Source organism: Heloderma suspectum, chromosome 2, assembly GCF_057233095.1.
Source record: "Heloderma suspectum isolate Gila_16-S chromosome 2, 16-S_ref, whole genome shotgun sequence".
Taxonomy (NCBI): Eukaryota; Metazoa; Chordata; class Lepidosauria; order Squamata; family Helodermatidae; genus Heloderma; species Heloderma suspectum.
The window spans coordinates 166,596,682-166,612,596 of record NC_139459.1 but is presented as its reverse complement, the minus strand read 5'-3'; the positions used below and the strand labels follow the sequence as shown (position 1 = coordinate 166,612,596).

Below are 15,915 nucleotides of genomic sequence, written 5' to 3'. Positions count from 1 at the left end.
GTAAAGAGTGTATTAATTTCTGCTTGTGAAACGTTGGCGAAAATGTCATAATGAGGTAGTAGTAACAGGAAGAACATCTAGCAACAGGCCAGGATGTGGTACTACATCTCCCATCGTGCATCGCGGCTCTATGGCCAGTGCCAGGAATTGCAGTTCTAATCTCTCCCTCCCGCCTCCAGCCCTCATCATGTGATTCGCGTCCTCTGAAAAACACGTGGGAAGGGGAAAGACGGATCTTCCGGGGCAGGATGCTGCAAAGGATAGCGGTGAGGGGGCCAAGTGCACGTGGGTTTGATGGGCGGGTGGCAATAATTGTGGGTGCTTGGGTGTAAGTAGTGAGGGGAAATTGGAGCACCCGAAGGTGAAGCATCCCTGGTATAGGTATGCTTCTGTTCCCCTGCTTCAAACTCCTTAAAGAGAAACAAGCAACCACACCAAGCTGCACAGAGAGTAGAAGAGCATAAGAAGAGCCTTGTGAGATCAGACCACCCCTTCCCCCTTCTGCCCTCCAGATGTTTTGGACTACAATTCCCAGCATTCCTGACCATTGGCCATGCTGGGTGGGGCTGATGGGAGTTAAAGTCCAAAACATCTGGCGGGCACCAGGTTGGGGAAGGCTGCTGTAGGTGGATATGGATCAGCTACTATCCTTAAGCCTTGGCTCCCTGCACTCCCACAGCAACGTGGGCAGAATGCTACCCTACCTTGCAGGGCTGTTTTTCAAGAGGTCCTGAAATAAGTTACTGACATGGTGTGGTACAAGAGTTACTGGCATGCAAAGTGTGTTAGACACTTGAAAAGTGACAGATAAATGCTTAGGGGTGTTTTTATTATGAAAGCAGGATACCACATACACAAGATCCCACCTCTTTTACTTGGCTTTCACTTATTCAGAATAAGTAGGTTCTGGTTTTGTGCTTACAGTGGATAAAGCTGAGTAATCTCCCCAGTTGTCATCTGAGCATGTACTGCACGTGTGATTGTGAGCATGACAAGGCTGTTAAAAAGATGTTAATTTGTATGAAGCTGGATCTGAAGCTACTGGTCGGTCTCTGGGTAATTTCCAATAGATCAATGAGGATTTCTGAGTTCCAATTATTTAACAACAGCAGCAACAAAATGACTCCCCTCTTCCCCTGAATTATACTACTGAAATGAAGACAGCTTGGGGTAACCGGGGTGGATTTTTGCATGGAAGGAGATCTCTGAGCAGAACTCAACCAAATTCCTGGGCTCAGAATTCTTTTTTTGCACCAGACTCCAGTTGGTGGGTCTCAGGGTTCTAGTAAAATAAACAAACATAGATCCTGCAAGCTTGATGTCTTCCCACCACTGCCCTAGAGGCTTGTGAGGGCAGCAGGGAGAAAGCAAACGGGCCTTTGGCGGGCGCTGGGAAGGGGAAAAGGTAGGAGCAGCGGCTTTCTGATAGCAGCCATGGGAGAGAGGACAAGCTGGGGAAGGGGAGGGTGGCTTCCGTGGGGAAGTGTGGGATGGTGGGTCACTAGTTCTCTCTCTCCGTAGCACCCATTGCGGCTGGGATGCCACATCTTTTCCATGGGTCGGAGCCTCCACCAGTCTCCCAAGAGCTACATCCCCCTCATCCCCATTGTAGTGGAACAGACGGTAAGCATAGCATGCTGGGGTGCGTGCGTGCATGTGTGTGTGTGTATGGGGGGGCTTCTCATGCTCTGTATGTGAAGGAAAGGGAGCAGACTAGGAACTAAAAAGTCCCAGGTATGTTATAACAGGTGGTGTAGGTTGCTAGGATTTTACTTCAGGCCTATAGCAAGAAATGGGTGGGGTGGGGGCTTAAGAGTACTGATGTGTGCATGCAAAAACGTAACTATAGAAGACAGATATAAAAGTGAAAAATAATAATTAGATAGACAGGACCCTGTCTATTTAATTTTTAATTTTCTATCGTCCCGTTCTCTTTACACTCTTTGGCTGCAAGCTCGGAGAAGTTTACTTCCTACTGAACAATTGGGCAGGTTACCGCCTGTTCGTTTTTTCTTGTATCTCCCTGAGGACTAGACACTTCTTAATTGTTATTTTTTTGTATTGAGAGCCAAAATGTCAGGGTTGGAACCTGCAATCATCAGAATCACAGAACGTGTGCATCCTTGCTTTAAGGTCCCTGATTTGTGTATGACTTTGTCTTGTTCCTTGACTCTTCTGTCCACGGCTTTCTTGGTTTTCATCAGCACGCAGCTCTTGATGCCTTTCCAAGCCCTTCTGCTCTAAGAACTCAGAATTAAACAACTCCAGCAAGCTGTTTCCTTTGTAGGAGATCTGTGGGTCCTTCTCTCTGGAGGACATTGAGACTCTCTGCCATGGAATCCTGAACCTTGAGGGCGCTTCTGCTGACCTTCTGTCTGTTTCAGGGCCGTGGCGAGCGAGCCTACGACATCTATTCTCGCCTTCTGAGAGAGCGCATTGTCTGTGTGATGGGCCCGGTAAGTGTGTGAGCTCCTTCCACCGTGGGGCAACAGGTTCAGCCAATCCAATGGGTTCACTGTTATCCCCACTCAGAATGTGGTACTGGGTGCAAACTTCAGCTTCCTGGGGGAGACTGATTTTATTTATTTCTTAGTGTGTGGGCAATGCCTGCTGAAATCTCAGTAGCCAGAAGAGTGGCTGGGTAAGATTTCCAGAGTCAGAAGGCAGGGTTTTCAGTGATCAGGACAACTCCATAACCTTCACCATAACTAACAAAATCAGAGTCAATTATGCAAAGCAGAGAATCAGTTATGAAAAATTTGAGAAAATGTGCAAATTAGCTTCATGTAATTTATAAATTGCAGAGCTTGGATTACTTTATTGGCTAGGTCTTTGATTTCTTTTTTTAGCAGAGAATACACATAGCTCAACAAAGGTTCGTATAATCAAAGCTATGGTTTTCCCAGTAGCAACGTATGGCTGTGAGAGCTGGACTATAAGGAAGGCTGAGTGCCAAAGAATCGATGCTTTCGAACTGTGGTGCTGGAGAAGACTCTTACAAGTCCCCTGGACTGCAAGGAGGTCAAATCAGTCAATCCTAAAGGAAATCAACCCTGAGTGCTCACTGGAAGGACAGATACTGGAGCTGAAGCTCAAATATTTTGGCCACCTAATGTGAAGAGAAAACTCTCTGGAAAAGACCCTGATGCTGGGAAAGATTGAAGGCAAAAGGAGAAGGGGACGGCAGAGGATGAGATGGCTAGATAGAATCACCAATGCAATGAATATGGACTTGAGCACACTCCAGGAGAGAGCGCAGGACAGGAAGGCCTGGCGTGCTATGGTCCATGGGGTCACGAAGAGTCGGACACGACTGAACGACTGAACAACAACACATAGCTCAGACTAAAATCTGTAAAAAATTATGTGAATGCTTTGCTCTGTTTCTGGCTTGGTTTTCTTTAGGTTATTCACTTCAAAGAACTGACCATGCTTTGTTCTGATTATGTCTCTTGCATTTTAGTAATGTGTGCCCTTTGTCTCCTAAGCCCCAGGCCTGGACTACAGTCTTGAGCCTGGCTTCCATCTCCAGGGGTTGGTCTGGTGGGATTCCCTTTCCTGGCTCTGGGATGGCCACCTCCCAGAAAGCCACAACACTAAGGGTCTTGGACTTGCTATTAATTCCAACAGGAGGTTTGGTTTCCTGCAGTGGGGAATTCCCCTGCTGATTGTCTTGTGTTATCTGCCTACAGATTGATGACAGCGTTGCGAGCTTGGTCATAGCACAGCTGCTCTTCTTGCAGTCGGAAAGCAACAAGAAGCCTATCCACATGTACATTAACAGCCCAGGTGCGTGACAGTAAAAAGCAAAGCGCAAGATGGGAGCAGCTTCTCTACAGCCAGTCCACATTGCTAATGGGCAGGGTGTACATGTGAAGGAGTACCACATTCTGCAGCGTACCCTGCAATAGCTTCTGGTTGCAGCCATAGTACCCAGGAATAACCTCCTTTATTCTCCCAAGGCAACACTTTTCTCTTGCTCTCTGCAGCACCTCTCCTGGAAGAGCCTGAAACAGGGGTAGCTGGGTCTCTTCGCCATAGTTGTTGCTTTTCCTCTTCCACATTCTAAAAGCAGCCTTCATGCTTCAGTGGTGCCCTCCAGATGTGTTGGGCTGCAGCTCCCATCATTCCCAGCAAACATTTTATGAAGGGCTGTATGAATGTGAAGTGGGACCTTCCAAGAAAACACAGACAATGGCTAGAGCAGGGCAGTCTATTTTCCCAACCCTCCCTCAATCCCCGTTGCTTTAGAGCAAGATTGGGGAGCAGGTGGCCCTCCAGATGATGCTGGACTGCAACCCCCATCAACCCCAGCCAGCATGGCTATTTGATAGTATGGGGGGTGTGTGTGTGTGTGTGTGTGTGTGTTAACCTTTAGGGGGCTGTAGCTCAGTGGTAGAGCTCCTGCTTTGCATGTGGAAGGTCCCAGGTTCTATCCCCAGAATCTCCAGGTAGGGCTCGAAAAACTCTTGCCTGAACCCCTGGAGAGCCCTGGCTGCCAGTCAATGTTGACAGTACTGGGCTAGGTGGACCAAGGGTCTGACTCGGTATGAGGCAGTTTCCTAGGTTTCCTTTCTTGAAGGTGTAGCTCTTGTTTAAGAACAATTGTTGTCCCAGGTCAATCCAGTGATCCCTATCACTGAACATTCTGTCTACTAACAGAAGCCCTCGGGGTTCCTCGGAACATAGTCTGAGAGCAAATGGCGTAGATTACTGCAACATTTACTGCAGTAATATCCAGAAACCACGAAGGCGTCAAACTCGCCAGGTTTGGAAGGATTTCTTCCAGTGGTGTAGTAGTAAATTTTGAATTGAGTGCCCCGTAGCCACACTCCTGGAGAGAGTCCAAAAATGCAAGCGGTGGTGTTGATCCATATCAACAGTTTTGTCTCCACCATGAACAGGTCTTTTGTAAAGCTAATGGGTCTTAATTGCCCATTCAAGACCGTGTACCTTGCATTATAACAGGGAACAATATAGTGTTGTTGGGCAAATTCATTTCTCCCCAGGTACTCTCCCCACGACCTGAGTTCGATCCCAGCGGAAGCCGGGTCTCGGGTAGCCGGCTCAGGTCGACGCAGCCCTCCATCCTTCCGAGGTCGGTAAAATGAGTACCCAGCTTGCTGGGGGAAAGGTAGTCACTCACGACTGGGGAAGGTAATGGCAAACCACCCCGCTACAGTCTGCCATGAAAACTCCAGCGAAAGCTCCCTCCCTCTAGGAGTCAGCGATGACTCGGTGCTTGCACAGGAGGAACCTTTTCCTTCAGAGGGAACAGGGAATTCTGAGGGGGGTGGCAGATGACATGGGCACCGCTGATTTCTTTTCTCCACAATCGTGGGACTGGTTCCTCCCAAACAGTTGTGTATATGCTTCGACCTAGGTGACAGATAGACTGCTGTCCTGGTGGGGCTGGCATTTTCTTTGGAGAGATGACACAGGAGGAAAGGGGTAATCCCTCCCCTCAGCACTGCAGTCTCGATCTAAGGCGAAAGCAAAAGGGTGGAGGCAGGGTGACCACTCAGGGTGTCTCCAATACCTGAGTTGGAGCTGGAAGGCTCTTGGTTGAACTGCCTGTTGTTGTGACAGATGAGCTCACCAACGTGTTGTTGAGATAAGGCAGCCTTCCCTGCCATGGTGCTCTCCAGATGTAGTGGCCGTGCTGGTTGGGGATGATGGGAGTTGTAGTCCAGTGCATCTGGAGGGCACCAGGTTGGGGAAGGCTGCCTTAGAGACCTAACAAATGCACTGTGGCCTGAATGTTCTTAGGCAAGAGTTTACTTCATCCTTCCCCAAGCTGGCGAGAGCCAGTGTGGTGTAGTGGTTAGAGTGTTTGAATGAGACTCAGGAGATCTGGGCTCTAGTCCACAGTTGGCCATGAAGCTCACTGGTTGACTTTGAGCCAGCCACACACTCAGCCTTACAGGGTTGGTGTGAGGACAAAATGGAGAGGAAGAGGACCATGTAAGCTGCCTCGGGTTCCTTGCAAGAGGAAAAAAGGCAGGATATAAATGTAATAATTAATAAATAAACCTGGTGCCCTCCAGATGTGTTGAACTACAAATCCCAGGACTCCTGATCATTGGCCATGTTGGCTGGGGCTGATGGGAGTTCCAGTCCCAAACATCTGGAAGGCACCAAGTTGGGAAAGGCTAGTTTACTTTCTTAGGTGCCACCAGGATCCTGTGATTCTGTTCACTTCCCTTCCATTAGTAGGATTTTTGGCACCAGTTTGAATGTCTGCTAATTCTGCCATCTCTTAGCTCTCCTTCAGGATGTTTGGCTTTTTCAAATAGTGTAGATTAAGGAAAGCCTTGTTGTATTTAAAACTTGAGAGCCCTGGAGTTGCAGCAAACACTTTTCCCTCTGCCCCCACCCCTCTTGCAGGTGGTGCAGTGACATCGGGCCTGGCCATTTATGACACCATGCAGTACATCCTGAACCCCATTTGCACGTGGTGTGTGGGGCAGGCAGCCAGCATGGGCTCTCTGCTGCTGGCAGCAGGTTCGCCGGGCATGCGCCACTCCCTGCCCAATTCCCGCATCATGATCCACCAGCCCTCAGGTGGGGCACGGGTAAGTTTGGACCTGCTGCTTCATGTTACAGTCAGCTGCAGAATCTCATCTAGCCAGCATCCCATCTCGGTGATGACCTGGGCAGATAGCATGACCCCCATGGCTGGGCGGGATGTGGGGGTGGGTGGAAGATCACAGCGGTCCCCCACATTCTCTGGTGCTCACTGGTGGACAAAATGCTTCCGCAGGCTGCCAAGCTCACCCCCATCTGACTCTCTGCCTCCCCTTCCAGGGCCAGGCTACAGACATTGCCATCCAGGCAGAGGAAATCCTCAAGCTGAAGAAACAGATCAACGGCATCTACGCCAAACACACCAAGCAGAACCTGGATGTGATTGGTAAGCAGCATGCTCCCTCCACTCCACTGGTGGCAGAGCCAGAGTTAAGAGATCCCACTGCAAGAAGCAGGGTGGGGAACCAAATGTGGAGTGCCAGTGGCAGCATCTAGCAATCAGGCAAGCATTTAGGGAGAGGGAAGTGAGACTCCTGCCTGGATTTGTTCCTTCCTTGGTGTTCAGTTTTTTCCCCATGGCAGTGTGATAAAGCAAGAGCTCCTTCCTTAATAGTATCATAGATCCATCATTGTTGGGCAGCAAAAGCACATGGAGGTTTTCTGGAAGCTGGTGATTCCACAGCTACAGGATGCTTTCTCCCCCTCTTCTGTCTCCTTGGAGATTTGCCATGCCCTGGTTGGCTTGGGTGGGTGGGTGGGATACTATGAGATAGTTAGCTGGGGGTGGGATGCAGCTAGAATATTGCAACTATCCCTAAGCTGCTGCTGCCCTCCAGATGTTTTGGACTTCAATTCCCATTGGCCTGAGCCAGCCTGGCTAAGAGCCAGGAATGCTGGAAGTTGTTGGCCAAAATATCTGGAGGGCACCAGGTTGAGGGAAGCTGGATTATTGGGAGTTTCTGGCATTTGTAAATGCTAGTAGCTCTTGAACTGGATCCTCGTTTAAACTGTAATAGATGTTGTGTAAGTGGGACCTGCAACAAAATGTTGCAGTGTGGAGTGCTCCTGTTCTGGATTCCCCTCCCACCCAGTTCTCTGGGGTATTTTTCCTCTGACAGTAAGCCAGAATTCCATAGCCAATGAGCACATTCAGACTTCGTTTGGGCTGTTCTTGGTTCCCCCCTCCCCCTTGCGATTTCCCCCTAAAGTTTATTTTGGAATTCTGCAAACCTTGGGGCTCCTCCAGGCCTGCTGATGCCTCCCTCTTGTGCTTGGATAGTCCCATTTTGCTACATAAGGACTGACACTTTTGAGAATTGAGTTAACTACTAGTAGATACGATACCATGTAGGTGTATTTAATCTATTATTATGGGGTGAAGCTGGATATTGATGTAAAGAAATACACCACTGTTCACCTTCTCCCCACACTGAAGGCTAAACAAAGGTTGCTGGTCCTTGCATTGCCTAGCCACGATAGCTTTAGGAGTTTTGGGCTGTGGCTCAGTGGTAGAGCTTCTGCTTTGCATGTAGAAGGTCCCAGGTTTGATCCCTGCTATCTCCAGACAGGGCTAGGAAAGAATCCTGCCTGTAATCCTGGAGAGCCGCTGCTGCCAGTCAGTGTCAACAATACTGGGCTTGTTGGACCCAGGGTCTGACTCAGTATAAGGCAGCTTCCTATGTTCCTAGATCTGGAGGAGATGGAAGTATGTTTATGCAGGAGTAAGTCCTACTGAGCTGAGTAGGACTTTGTTCCCTAATATGTGCACTCAGGATTGCCACCTAGTATGGGTATGTGTACACATAAGAAGAGTCCTGCTGAATCAGACCACAGGCATATCTGGTTCGGCATTCTGTTCACACAGTTGCCAACCAACTGCCTGTGGGAAACTCACAAGCAGGACATGAGTGCAAGAACACACTGGACATGTTCCCCAGCAACTGGTATTGAGTGGCATACTGCCTCTGATACTAGAGGTAATATATAGGCATCATGACTAGTAGCCACTATAGCCTTCTTCTCCATGAGGGTACAGGCAGATTAGTAAAACTATTTGTGGGCTTTTACTGTCCTTGGTTAGGCCCTGTCAGGTTGATATCGCTGGTCTAAGCCTTCAGGACAGTAATTATAGTGAATATTATCCAACTTGTGTGAGAATACAGGCCCTTAGCATTGGTTCCCTTAGGATTTGTGGTGGGATGTTACTTTGACAGGAAGAATGATGAGAAACTGGCACTCTTCAGAAACAAGAGCAGGTTATTTCAAAGGGAATTGAAACCTGGTGAAGAAGTCACATGGAAATAATGTGTCAAATGAGAAATGCTTCCATACAATTAAATCTGCTTATATAAGAAAAGAATATGTTTGTTGGCTAGTAATCTTCTTTATTTTGCTGAGAGTGTATTAAGTCTTTCATTAACCCAAACTGGTGTTATCCTGACAGAGGCTGCCATGGAGAGAGATCGTTACATGAGCCCAGTAGAAGCCCAGGAATTTGGCATCTTGGACAAGGTGCTCGTCCATCCTCCTCATGATGGAGAAGATGAGCCAGAGCTGGTACATAAGGAGGTTCTCCCTGCACCTGCTCCCTCCTCTTCCTCAGCTGAGCCCTGAGAGAGCAGCAGCCTCAGTTTGGAAGCTGGTTCCATCAGGGATTATTCTAGCAATGCCAACACCCTGAAGTGGGAATGGTGCTCCCTCCCACGGGTTGGTCAGTTGGACTCCTTGGAATTGCCTGGGGATGTCAGTCTTAGTGGACCTCCTCCTTAGGAGTGTCCCACCGGTAGCTGGTCAGCTGTGTTTCTAGGAGCTGGTCTCTTTGCCTTTTGCCCTTCAAGATCTGATTGTTATCCCATACGTAGCAAGGTGTTTCCTCCCCCCATTGCAGCATTGTTTAATAGAGTGATGGTTTTAAATTAAACATTGACCTCTTTGATGTGGACATTCTTTTTTCCTTTACTTTCTGTCTGAAAGGCCACTAGCAGCAGATCCTGAGGTTCTCTTGACATCTGGGTCTGCCTACTGTAACAGATTCAGATAACATAAATGCACAGGCTTGTGGGTAATAACTTTACCAGCTGTCAAGCTGCAGAACCACAGCAGGACCAGTTTACAAAATTTTTGTCCCTGCCAGGTAACGACTGTGTTTCTAACACCTTCCTTACCATCCAGCTGTTCTGAAGACACCCTTTCCGCAAACCTGATGTGGAAAAGGCCCAGGATGCTGTGCATGTATCCCCTGCCTATGTCAGATCCAGGTGCTGTATCTGGAATATTGCCGTAGGTACAATCTGACTTTTGTTCCCCTTTAGTTCCCATGCATATGTGGGAGTATTGGTGAGGCATCTCACTGCCACTTACCTGACCTTGGGCACAAGTAAGGCCTACATGAAGCATGTATGTGCAGTTTCCTTGGATCTTGGGCATAAATTCCCATAGCTTTATAGGCGAAGATGACTAGAGTGGTAATGGTACAGGAATCAAACTCGCAGGTGCCCACAGTTTTCTAGGAAGCAGAATAGAAAGGGCAGGCACAGCCGGTTCCTTCTTTCTTTGCTCCTTTGGCACCATCCACACCAATTTGGCCTCATCACACATGATATATCACAGTGGAAACATGATGACTGAAAGATTATTCTGTTAGGCTGTGGGCCTGTGCATGCTCATAAATGTGTAACATGGAGCAGTTGTGCTCCCTTCTGCTGTAGAAACCACTGGGCTGGGATGCATACAGGTGTGAGTAGAGGCTACTGGGACCCCAAAGTCTCAGCTATGTAGAGTATTCCTCTGGGATACTGATATCAAACTCCTGCAAGAGATGGCTGATGTGCTTTCCCACATGTTCATTGGGGGAAGATGGAAGGGGGCCATGTAGGCAGGACTCCAATGCTGGGGTGGTGGTGGGCGACAGCCCTGGTGCTCCTTTGGGCAGCCTCTATTGCCACAAAGTCCCAGCAGGGCTCATGACTTTATGGCTGCCCTGATCCCCCTTTAAAACTAGTCAGCCCTGAGTGGTGGCCATTTCTATAGTGCCCCAGAATGATGCTACATCAGGGACATTGTGGGAAATTAAAGTGGCAGTTGTGCAGAACTGATTGGAATGCCACTGCGGCCGTTAATGTTCTCTTTCCACTACTAGGTAAGCCCACTGGGCGCTTACTGAGGTAGGATTTCCTGAACGTGGGAGTCAGACAATTGTGCAGTGCTGGTTGATTTTATTTATTTATTAAATTTTTTAATCGCCCATCTGGCTGGTCACCCAGCCACTCTGGGTGATGTACAATAATACAAACAGTTTAAGAACAATAAAATTACACATTAAAACATCATTTTCTAAAATTTCCCTAGTCCACCCCAAATGCCTGTCGGAACAACCAAGTTTTCAACGTGTGGTGGAAGCTCATTAAAGAGGGGGCATGACAGAGTTCCCTAGGGAGGGAGTTCCACAGAGTGGGGGCCACCACAGAGAAGGCCCTCTCCCCCTGTCCTCACCAGCCTAGCTGTCCTGGCTGATGGGACAGAGAGAAGGTCATCCGCGGCTGATCTTGTTGAGCGGCCTGTCTGGTGTTGCTGGAGGAGCTCCTTAAGATAGGCTGGGCCGGAACTATACAGGGTTTTAAAAGTCAAAACTAACACCTTGAATTTGGCCAGGAAAAGAACTAGTAACCAGTGCAACTCCTTCAGCACTGGAGTGATGTGATCACGCCTTTAATCAGGCAAGCCACCACATTCTGTACCAGCTGCAGCTTCCGAACTGTCTTCAAGGGTAACCCCACGTAGAGCGCATTACAGTAGTTTAGACGAGAGGAGACCAGGACATGTACTACCGATGGGAGCAGACGGTCGGGAAGGTTCTGCTTAGGCTTACTCTGCAGCCAGTTACTGTTAGGCTAGCATCAGGGGTCCCAACGTTTCAGGACCAGTGGGCACGTTTGGAATTTTGGAAGTTCATGATTACAAAATGGCTGCTATTGGGGGGTGGAGGGAGTTGCCCATCCAGAAAATGGCTGCCATAGTGGGTGTGGCCAGTCACAAAACATCTCTTTTTCTGAAGGCAAACATGAGGCTAAAAAGAGAGTAACTTGCCCCAAGAACTTAGGCAGAAGTGAGGCATGACCTCCAAAACACAAAACTGCTCTTCTGAACCTACAGTTTTCTGCTCCAACACGCATTTCACAGGAGGCGCTAGTTATTGGGCAGATTAGAAATGTAATAAATAATAGGCTGAGAGACAAGTAACTTGGCCAAGAAACACTACAAAGCAGAGGTAGGTCTGACCCCCCAATGCTGAATTACATATTTACCCAAGCAAACAAGACAAAAAAAAAGAAAAACACGGGTGGGGAGCCTGGTGGCTATCTCCAGCTACATTTTGAGCTCTGTGGCCTGGTGTTGGCTGTTGCTGTGTGGCCTCACTTGGACAAGGAGGGAAAACAAAGCACCCTGCCCAGTCGGCCTGTCCTGTGGTGGAAGCTGATTATGAAGATGTCAAGCCCCACCCTCACTAAGCTGGTGGGAGAGAATGAGGAGGTAGCCAACAAGAAACAGTCCTTTGTCATTCATGGTGCTGCCTGGGGGTAAGGGGCAATGGAGAAGCAAGGAGGCGTCAAACCCAGTGTCGGAGTACATACTTTGTGTTCACATAAGGCCCCAGGTTGGATTTTTCAGTATTTCCAGTTTATTACTTTAGGCCACTTTTAAGGGTAATACCATCTCAAGCTGGCATACAGGATAAAAAAACCTACAAAAGCATACAGGTAGGCAATAAATATACAATAAAATACTACAGAATACTATTAAAACAGATTACAGCAATAAAACCTGTAGTTTACAGATTATGGGAAGGCCAATGAAAACAGTGGGTTTTCAGAGCCTTCCTGAAGACCTGCAAAGAAGGGTCCTGATGAACCTTTGATGGAAGCTGATCCCAGAGGAGTGGGTCCACCACTGAGAAAGCTGTTTTCCTTGTACTCAACAACCTAACCTCCCTTGGTGGCAGGCAAGTGAGAATGGCCTCTGTTGACGTCAAAGTGTGGGCAGGCTGGTATGGGAGAAGGTAGTCCTTCAAGTAACTTGGGCCAAACCATTTAGGACTTTAAAGGTTAAAACCAACAATTTAAACTGGGCTTGGAAACGCACGGGCAACCAATATGGCTGGCGCAGTATTGGTATAGCCTAGTAGGGCTAAGAAGGAGAATGCCTCCCTGAGCCTAAGACCCTAAAAGAACTGCAGCCTACTGAGCTAGTGGGACTCAGTATAAGGCAGCTTCAGGTGTTTTGGAATGCAAGGAAAAGTGGATGGGGCATAAATCAAGGGGATGTGGAAGTCTGTTGGTAACTCTTGTGAGAAGGGCTGAAGAGACAGAAGCAGTCGTACAGTTAGGTAATTTTAGACTTCAGACTTAGTCTCCTCACTTCTCACCTTTAGATGATAATGTGTATTACTTCACTTGCTTCAAAAAGTGGCAAGCCAGCCCTGCCATGTTTGTGGGCCCTCTGGCTCATTCTGCTGAGTGGACCTCTGGACCTCTGCCCCAAAGTCCTGTCCTGATGGCACCACTGGAGAGAAGGAGAAAAGGGAGAGAAGATGGTTGAGTGGACACAGTGTAGCATAAGAAGAACATAAGAAGAGCCCTGTTGGATCAGATCAAGGGTACATCTAGTCCAGCATTTTGTTCACACAATGGCCAACGACCTGTCGACCGGGAACCCTCAAGCATGACATAAATACAACAGCACCCTCCCGCCTGTGTCCCCCAGCAACTGGTGTACATAGGCATAGTGCCTCTGTTACTGGAGGTAGCGAATACAGCAGAATTAGCTCTCATACAGAAGCAAACAGACTCCAAAAACTTTGCTACAGACATCGAAGAGCTCTTTTCTCACTAGTAACTCATAACTGACATCATCACTAAGTAATTCAAAACTGATCGGGGTTCAGTTCCTTTGTGGTTTTGTTTCTTCATTGTTTATAGTTTTATCAACTGCCTTTTCATAATCCTAGTTCACAGAGATTATCTGCCTGCCTCTCCTCCTTGAGAGACTACTCGTCTGCATTACGCTTCCATGCTGCTATTTTCATGACCATCACACAGTAGGACTGGGCGGATTTGGGAAAGGGCAGATCAGAAAGGGATGAGCTGTAAGCCAGGACTGATGCTGGAAGGGGAGTGGGTTAATGGAGGAAGGTCTTTGTGAAGGGATAAGTCTATCCAGACCACGGAACAACAGACTAGTTTAAGATTGGGAAAGGAGTACGGCAGAGTTGTATACTCTCACCCTACCTATTCAACCTGTACGCAGAACACATCATGCGATGTGCTGGGCTTGATGAATCCAAGGCTGGAGTTAAAATCACTGGAAGAAATATTAACAATCTCAGATATGCAGATAATACCACGTTGATGTCTGAAAGTGAGGAGAAGCTGAGGAACCTTATGATGAAGGTGAAAGAAGAAAGTGCAAAAGCTGGGTTGCAGTTAAACCTCAAAAAACCCAAGATTATGGCAACCAGCTTGATTGATAACTGGCAAATAGAGGGAGAAAACGTGGAGGCAGTGACAGACTTTGTCTTTCTAGGCGCAAAGATTACTGCAAACGCTGACTGCAGCCAGGAAATCAGAAGACGTTTACTTCTTGGGAGGAGAGCAATGACAAATCTTGATAAAATAGTTAAGAGCAGAGACATCACACTGACAACAAAGGTCCGCATAGTTAAAGCAATGGTGTTCCCCGTAGTAACCTATGGATGCGAGAACTGGACCGTAAGGAAGGCTGAGCAAAGGAAGATAGATGCTTTTGAACTGTGGTGTTGGAGGTAAATTCTGAGAGTGCCTTGGACTGCAAGAAGATCAAACCAGTCCATCCTCCAGGAAATAAAGCCAGACTGCTCACTTGAGGGAATGATCGTAAAGGCAAAACTGAAGTACTTTGGCCACATAATGAGAAGACAGGATACCATGGAGAAGGTGCTGCTGCTAGGGAAAGTGGAAGGCAAAAGGAAGAAGGGCCGACCGAGGGCAAGATGGATGGATGATATTCTGGAGGTGATAGACTCGACCTTGAGGGAGCTGGGGGTGGCGATGGCCGACAGGAAGCTCTGGCTTGGGCTAGTCTATGAAGTCACGAAGAGTCGGAAGCGACTGAACGAATAAACAACAAAAGTCTATCCATGACTATTATGCATTATAGTTACGTGGAACATCCATGTTCACCAGCAGTGTACCACTGAATACCAGATGGTGGAAAGAATCACAACAGGGAAGTCTGCTTGTTGTCTTTATGCTCTGCCTGTATGTTTCTTTATTATTTTATTTTGTTACATTAATATCCCACCTTTCCTCCAAGGAAATCAAGACAGTGTACAATGTACATGATCCTCCTCTCCATTTTATCCTGGGGACAAACCTGTGAGGTAGCTTAGGCTGAGAGTCAGTGACTAGCCCAAAGTCACCCAGCGAGCTTCATGGCCGAGTGGAGACTAAAACCCAGACCTCCTGAGTCGCAGTCCCAGGTATCCAGCTGGCCATTGTTGCAAACAACAGGATGGACCAGGTGCACCTTTTTGGTCCGAGCAAGCAGAGCTTCTGTCTCTCCACGTGCTTAACCACGGCATAGGACTACGAATCCCGGCAAGCTCTCAAAGCAGGATTCCCTCCCCTTCGGGCTTTATCCAATGGCGAATCGCATTGGAATGTTCGAAAAGCCCTTGAGCAGTTAGCAGCGAGTCTTTAGTGGCTGCTTTGTGCCCCGAGGAGGGAGCGAGTTAATTGTGGGAACGACGACGCGTCTAGTTTAGGCGGGAGTGCTTGATCCCCAATTGTGTGCTATACAACGCTGCAGAGGGTTAGGTTGCATTAGATTAGGGGTGTTGGCGGTTGAACCCGCTTCTAAAGGTGTGTGTTTTTTAACTGAAGACCTAGGCTTATGAGCTATCTTGTTCTAATTTTTTAAAACGTTTTCTTTAAAATAGGTTTTTTTGTGTATAGATATTTCGTGTAGCTGTGGGTGAAGGGCGGGATGTGTGTGTGTGTGTGAGAGAGAGAGGAATGAATAAGGGTGCAATCCTATGCAAATTTAGATAGAAAAAAAGCATGGCTGGCTGGGGAGTGCTGGGAGTTGTAGGATTTTCTTTTGTCCAAACTTGCATAGGATTGCACCTTAAGATGGTTCCTGAGGATACAGGCTGTTGGCTATGCTGTGTGAGAGACAGAGAGAGAAAGACATTCTGGAAGAGCTGATGGTTTTGCTAGGACTCTGGTGTTTCCTGGTTTAGCCTTCGCACTTTCAGGGTCTCCAGGGGAAGGACAAACATCTTAGGGAAAGGGGCCGCAGGACCAGGGCAGTGGGGTATTTTCTAATATTTCAGCCACCCCTTTACCCAAAATG

General features: G+C 47.9%; 2 protein-coding genes and 1 pseudogene across 4 annotated transcripts in view; all 3 read left to right on the top strand.

Moving 5' to 3' along the window:
• Positions 1 to 235: 235 nt before the first annotated feature.
• On the top strand, positions 236 to 9,470 carry CLPP (caseinolytic mitochondrial matrix peptidase proteolytic subunit). Its single transcript, XM_084835797.1, has 7 exons — positions 236 to 266; positions 1,522 to 1,623; positions 2,385 to 2,456; positions 3,693 to 3,789; positions 6,388 to 6,575; positions 6,808 to 6,913; positions 8,972 to 9,470. Exons 1-7 carry the CDS (start codon positions 249 to 251, stop codon positions 9,139 to 9,141), a joined length of 753 nt encoding a protein of 250 aa, XP_084691923.1. The 5' UTR covers positions 236 to 248; the 3' UTR covers positions 9,142 to 9,470.
• Positions 8,315 to 8,877, top strand: LOC146353141 (NADH dehydrogenase [ubiquinone] 1 beta subcomplex subunit 1 pseudogene; annotated as a pseudogene).
• A 5,665-nt stretch (positions 9,471 to 15,135) lies between the features above and the next one.
• Positions 15,136 to 15,915, top strand: part of LOC146353139 (afadin- and alpha-actinin-binding protein-like) — a 32,816-nt gene continuing 32,036 nt past the window's right edge. Inside the window, exon 1 of one of the 3 annotated variants that reach the window (XM_084835793.1) lies at positions 15,136 to 15,422. The gene's annotated coding sequence lies outside the window, so the exon portion shown is untranslated. The remainder of the gene's footprint in view (positions 15,423 to 15,915) is intronic. The other 2 variants (XM_084835794.1, XM_084835795.1) reach the window with 2 other exon arrangements.

Excerpts from the sequence above, each read along its gene's own strand:
- CLPP (XM_084835797.1), top strand. Across the intron at positions 3,790-6,387 it reads CATGTACATTAACAGCCCAG|GTGGTGCAGTGACATCGGGC; the intron begins GTGCGTGACAGT and ends CCCCTCTTGCAG. Across the intron at positions 6,914-8,971 it reads GCAGAACCTGGATGTGATTG|AGGCTGCCATGGAGAGAGAT; the intron begins GTAAGCAGCATG and ends TTATCCTGACAG.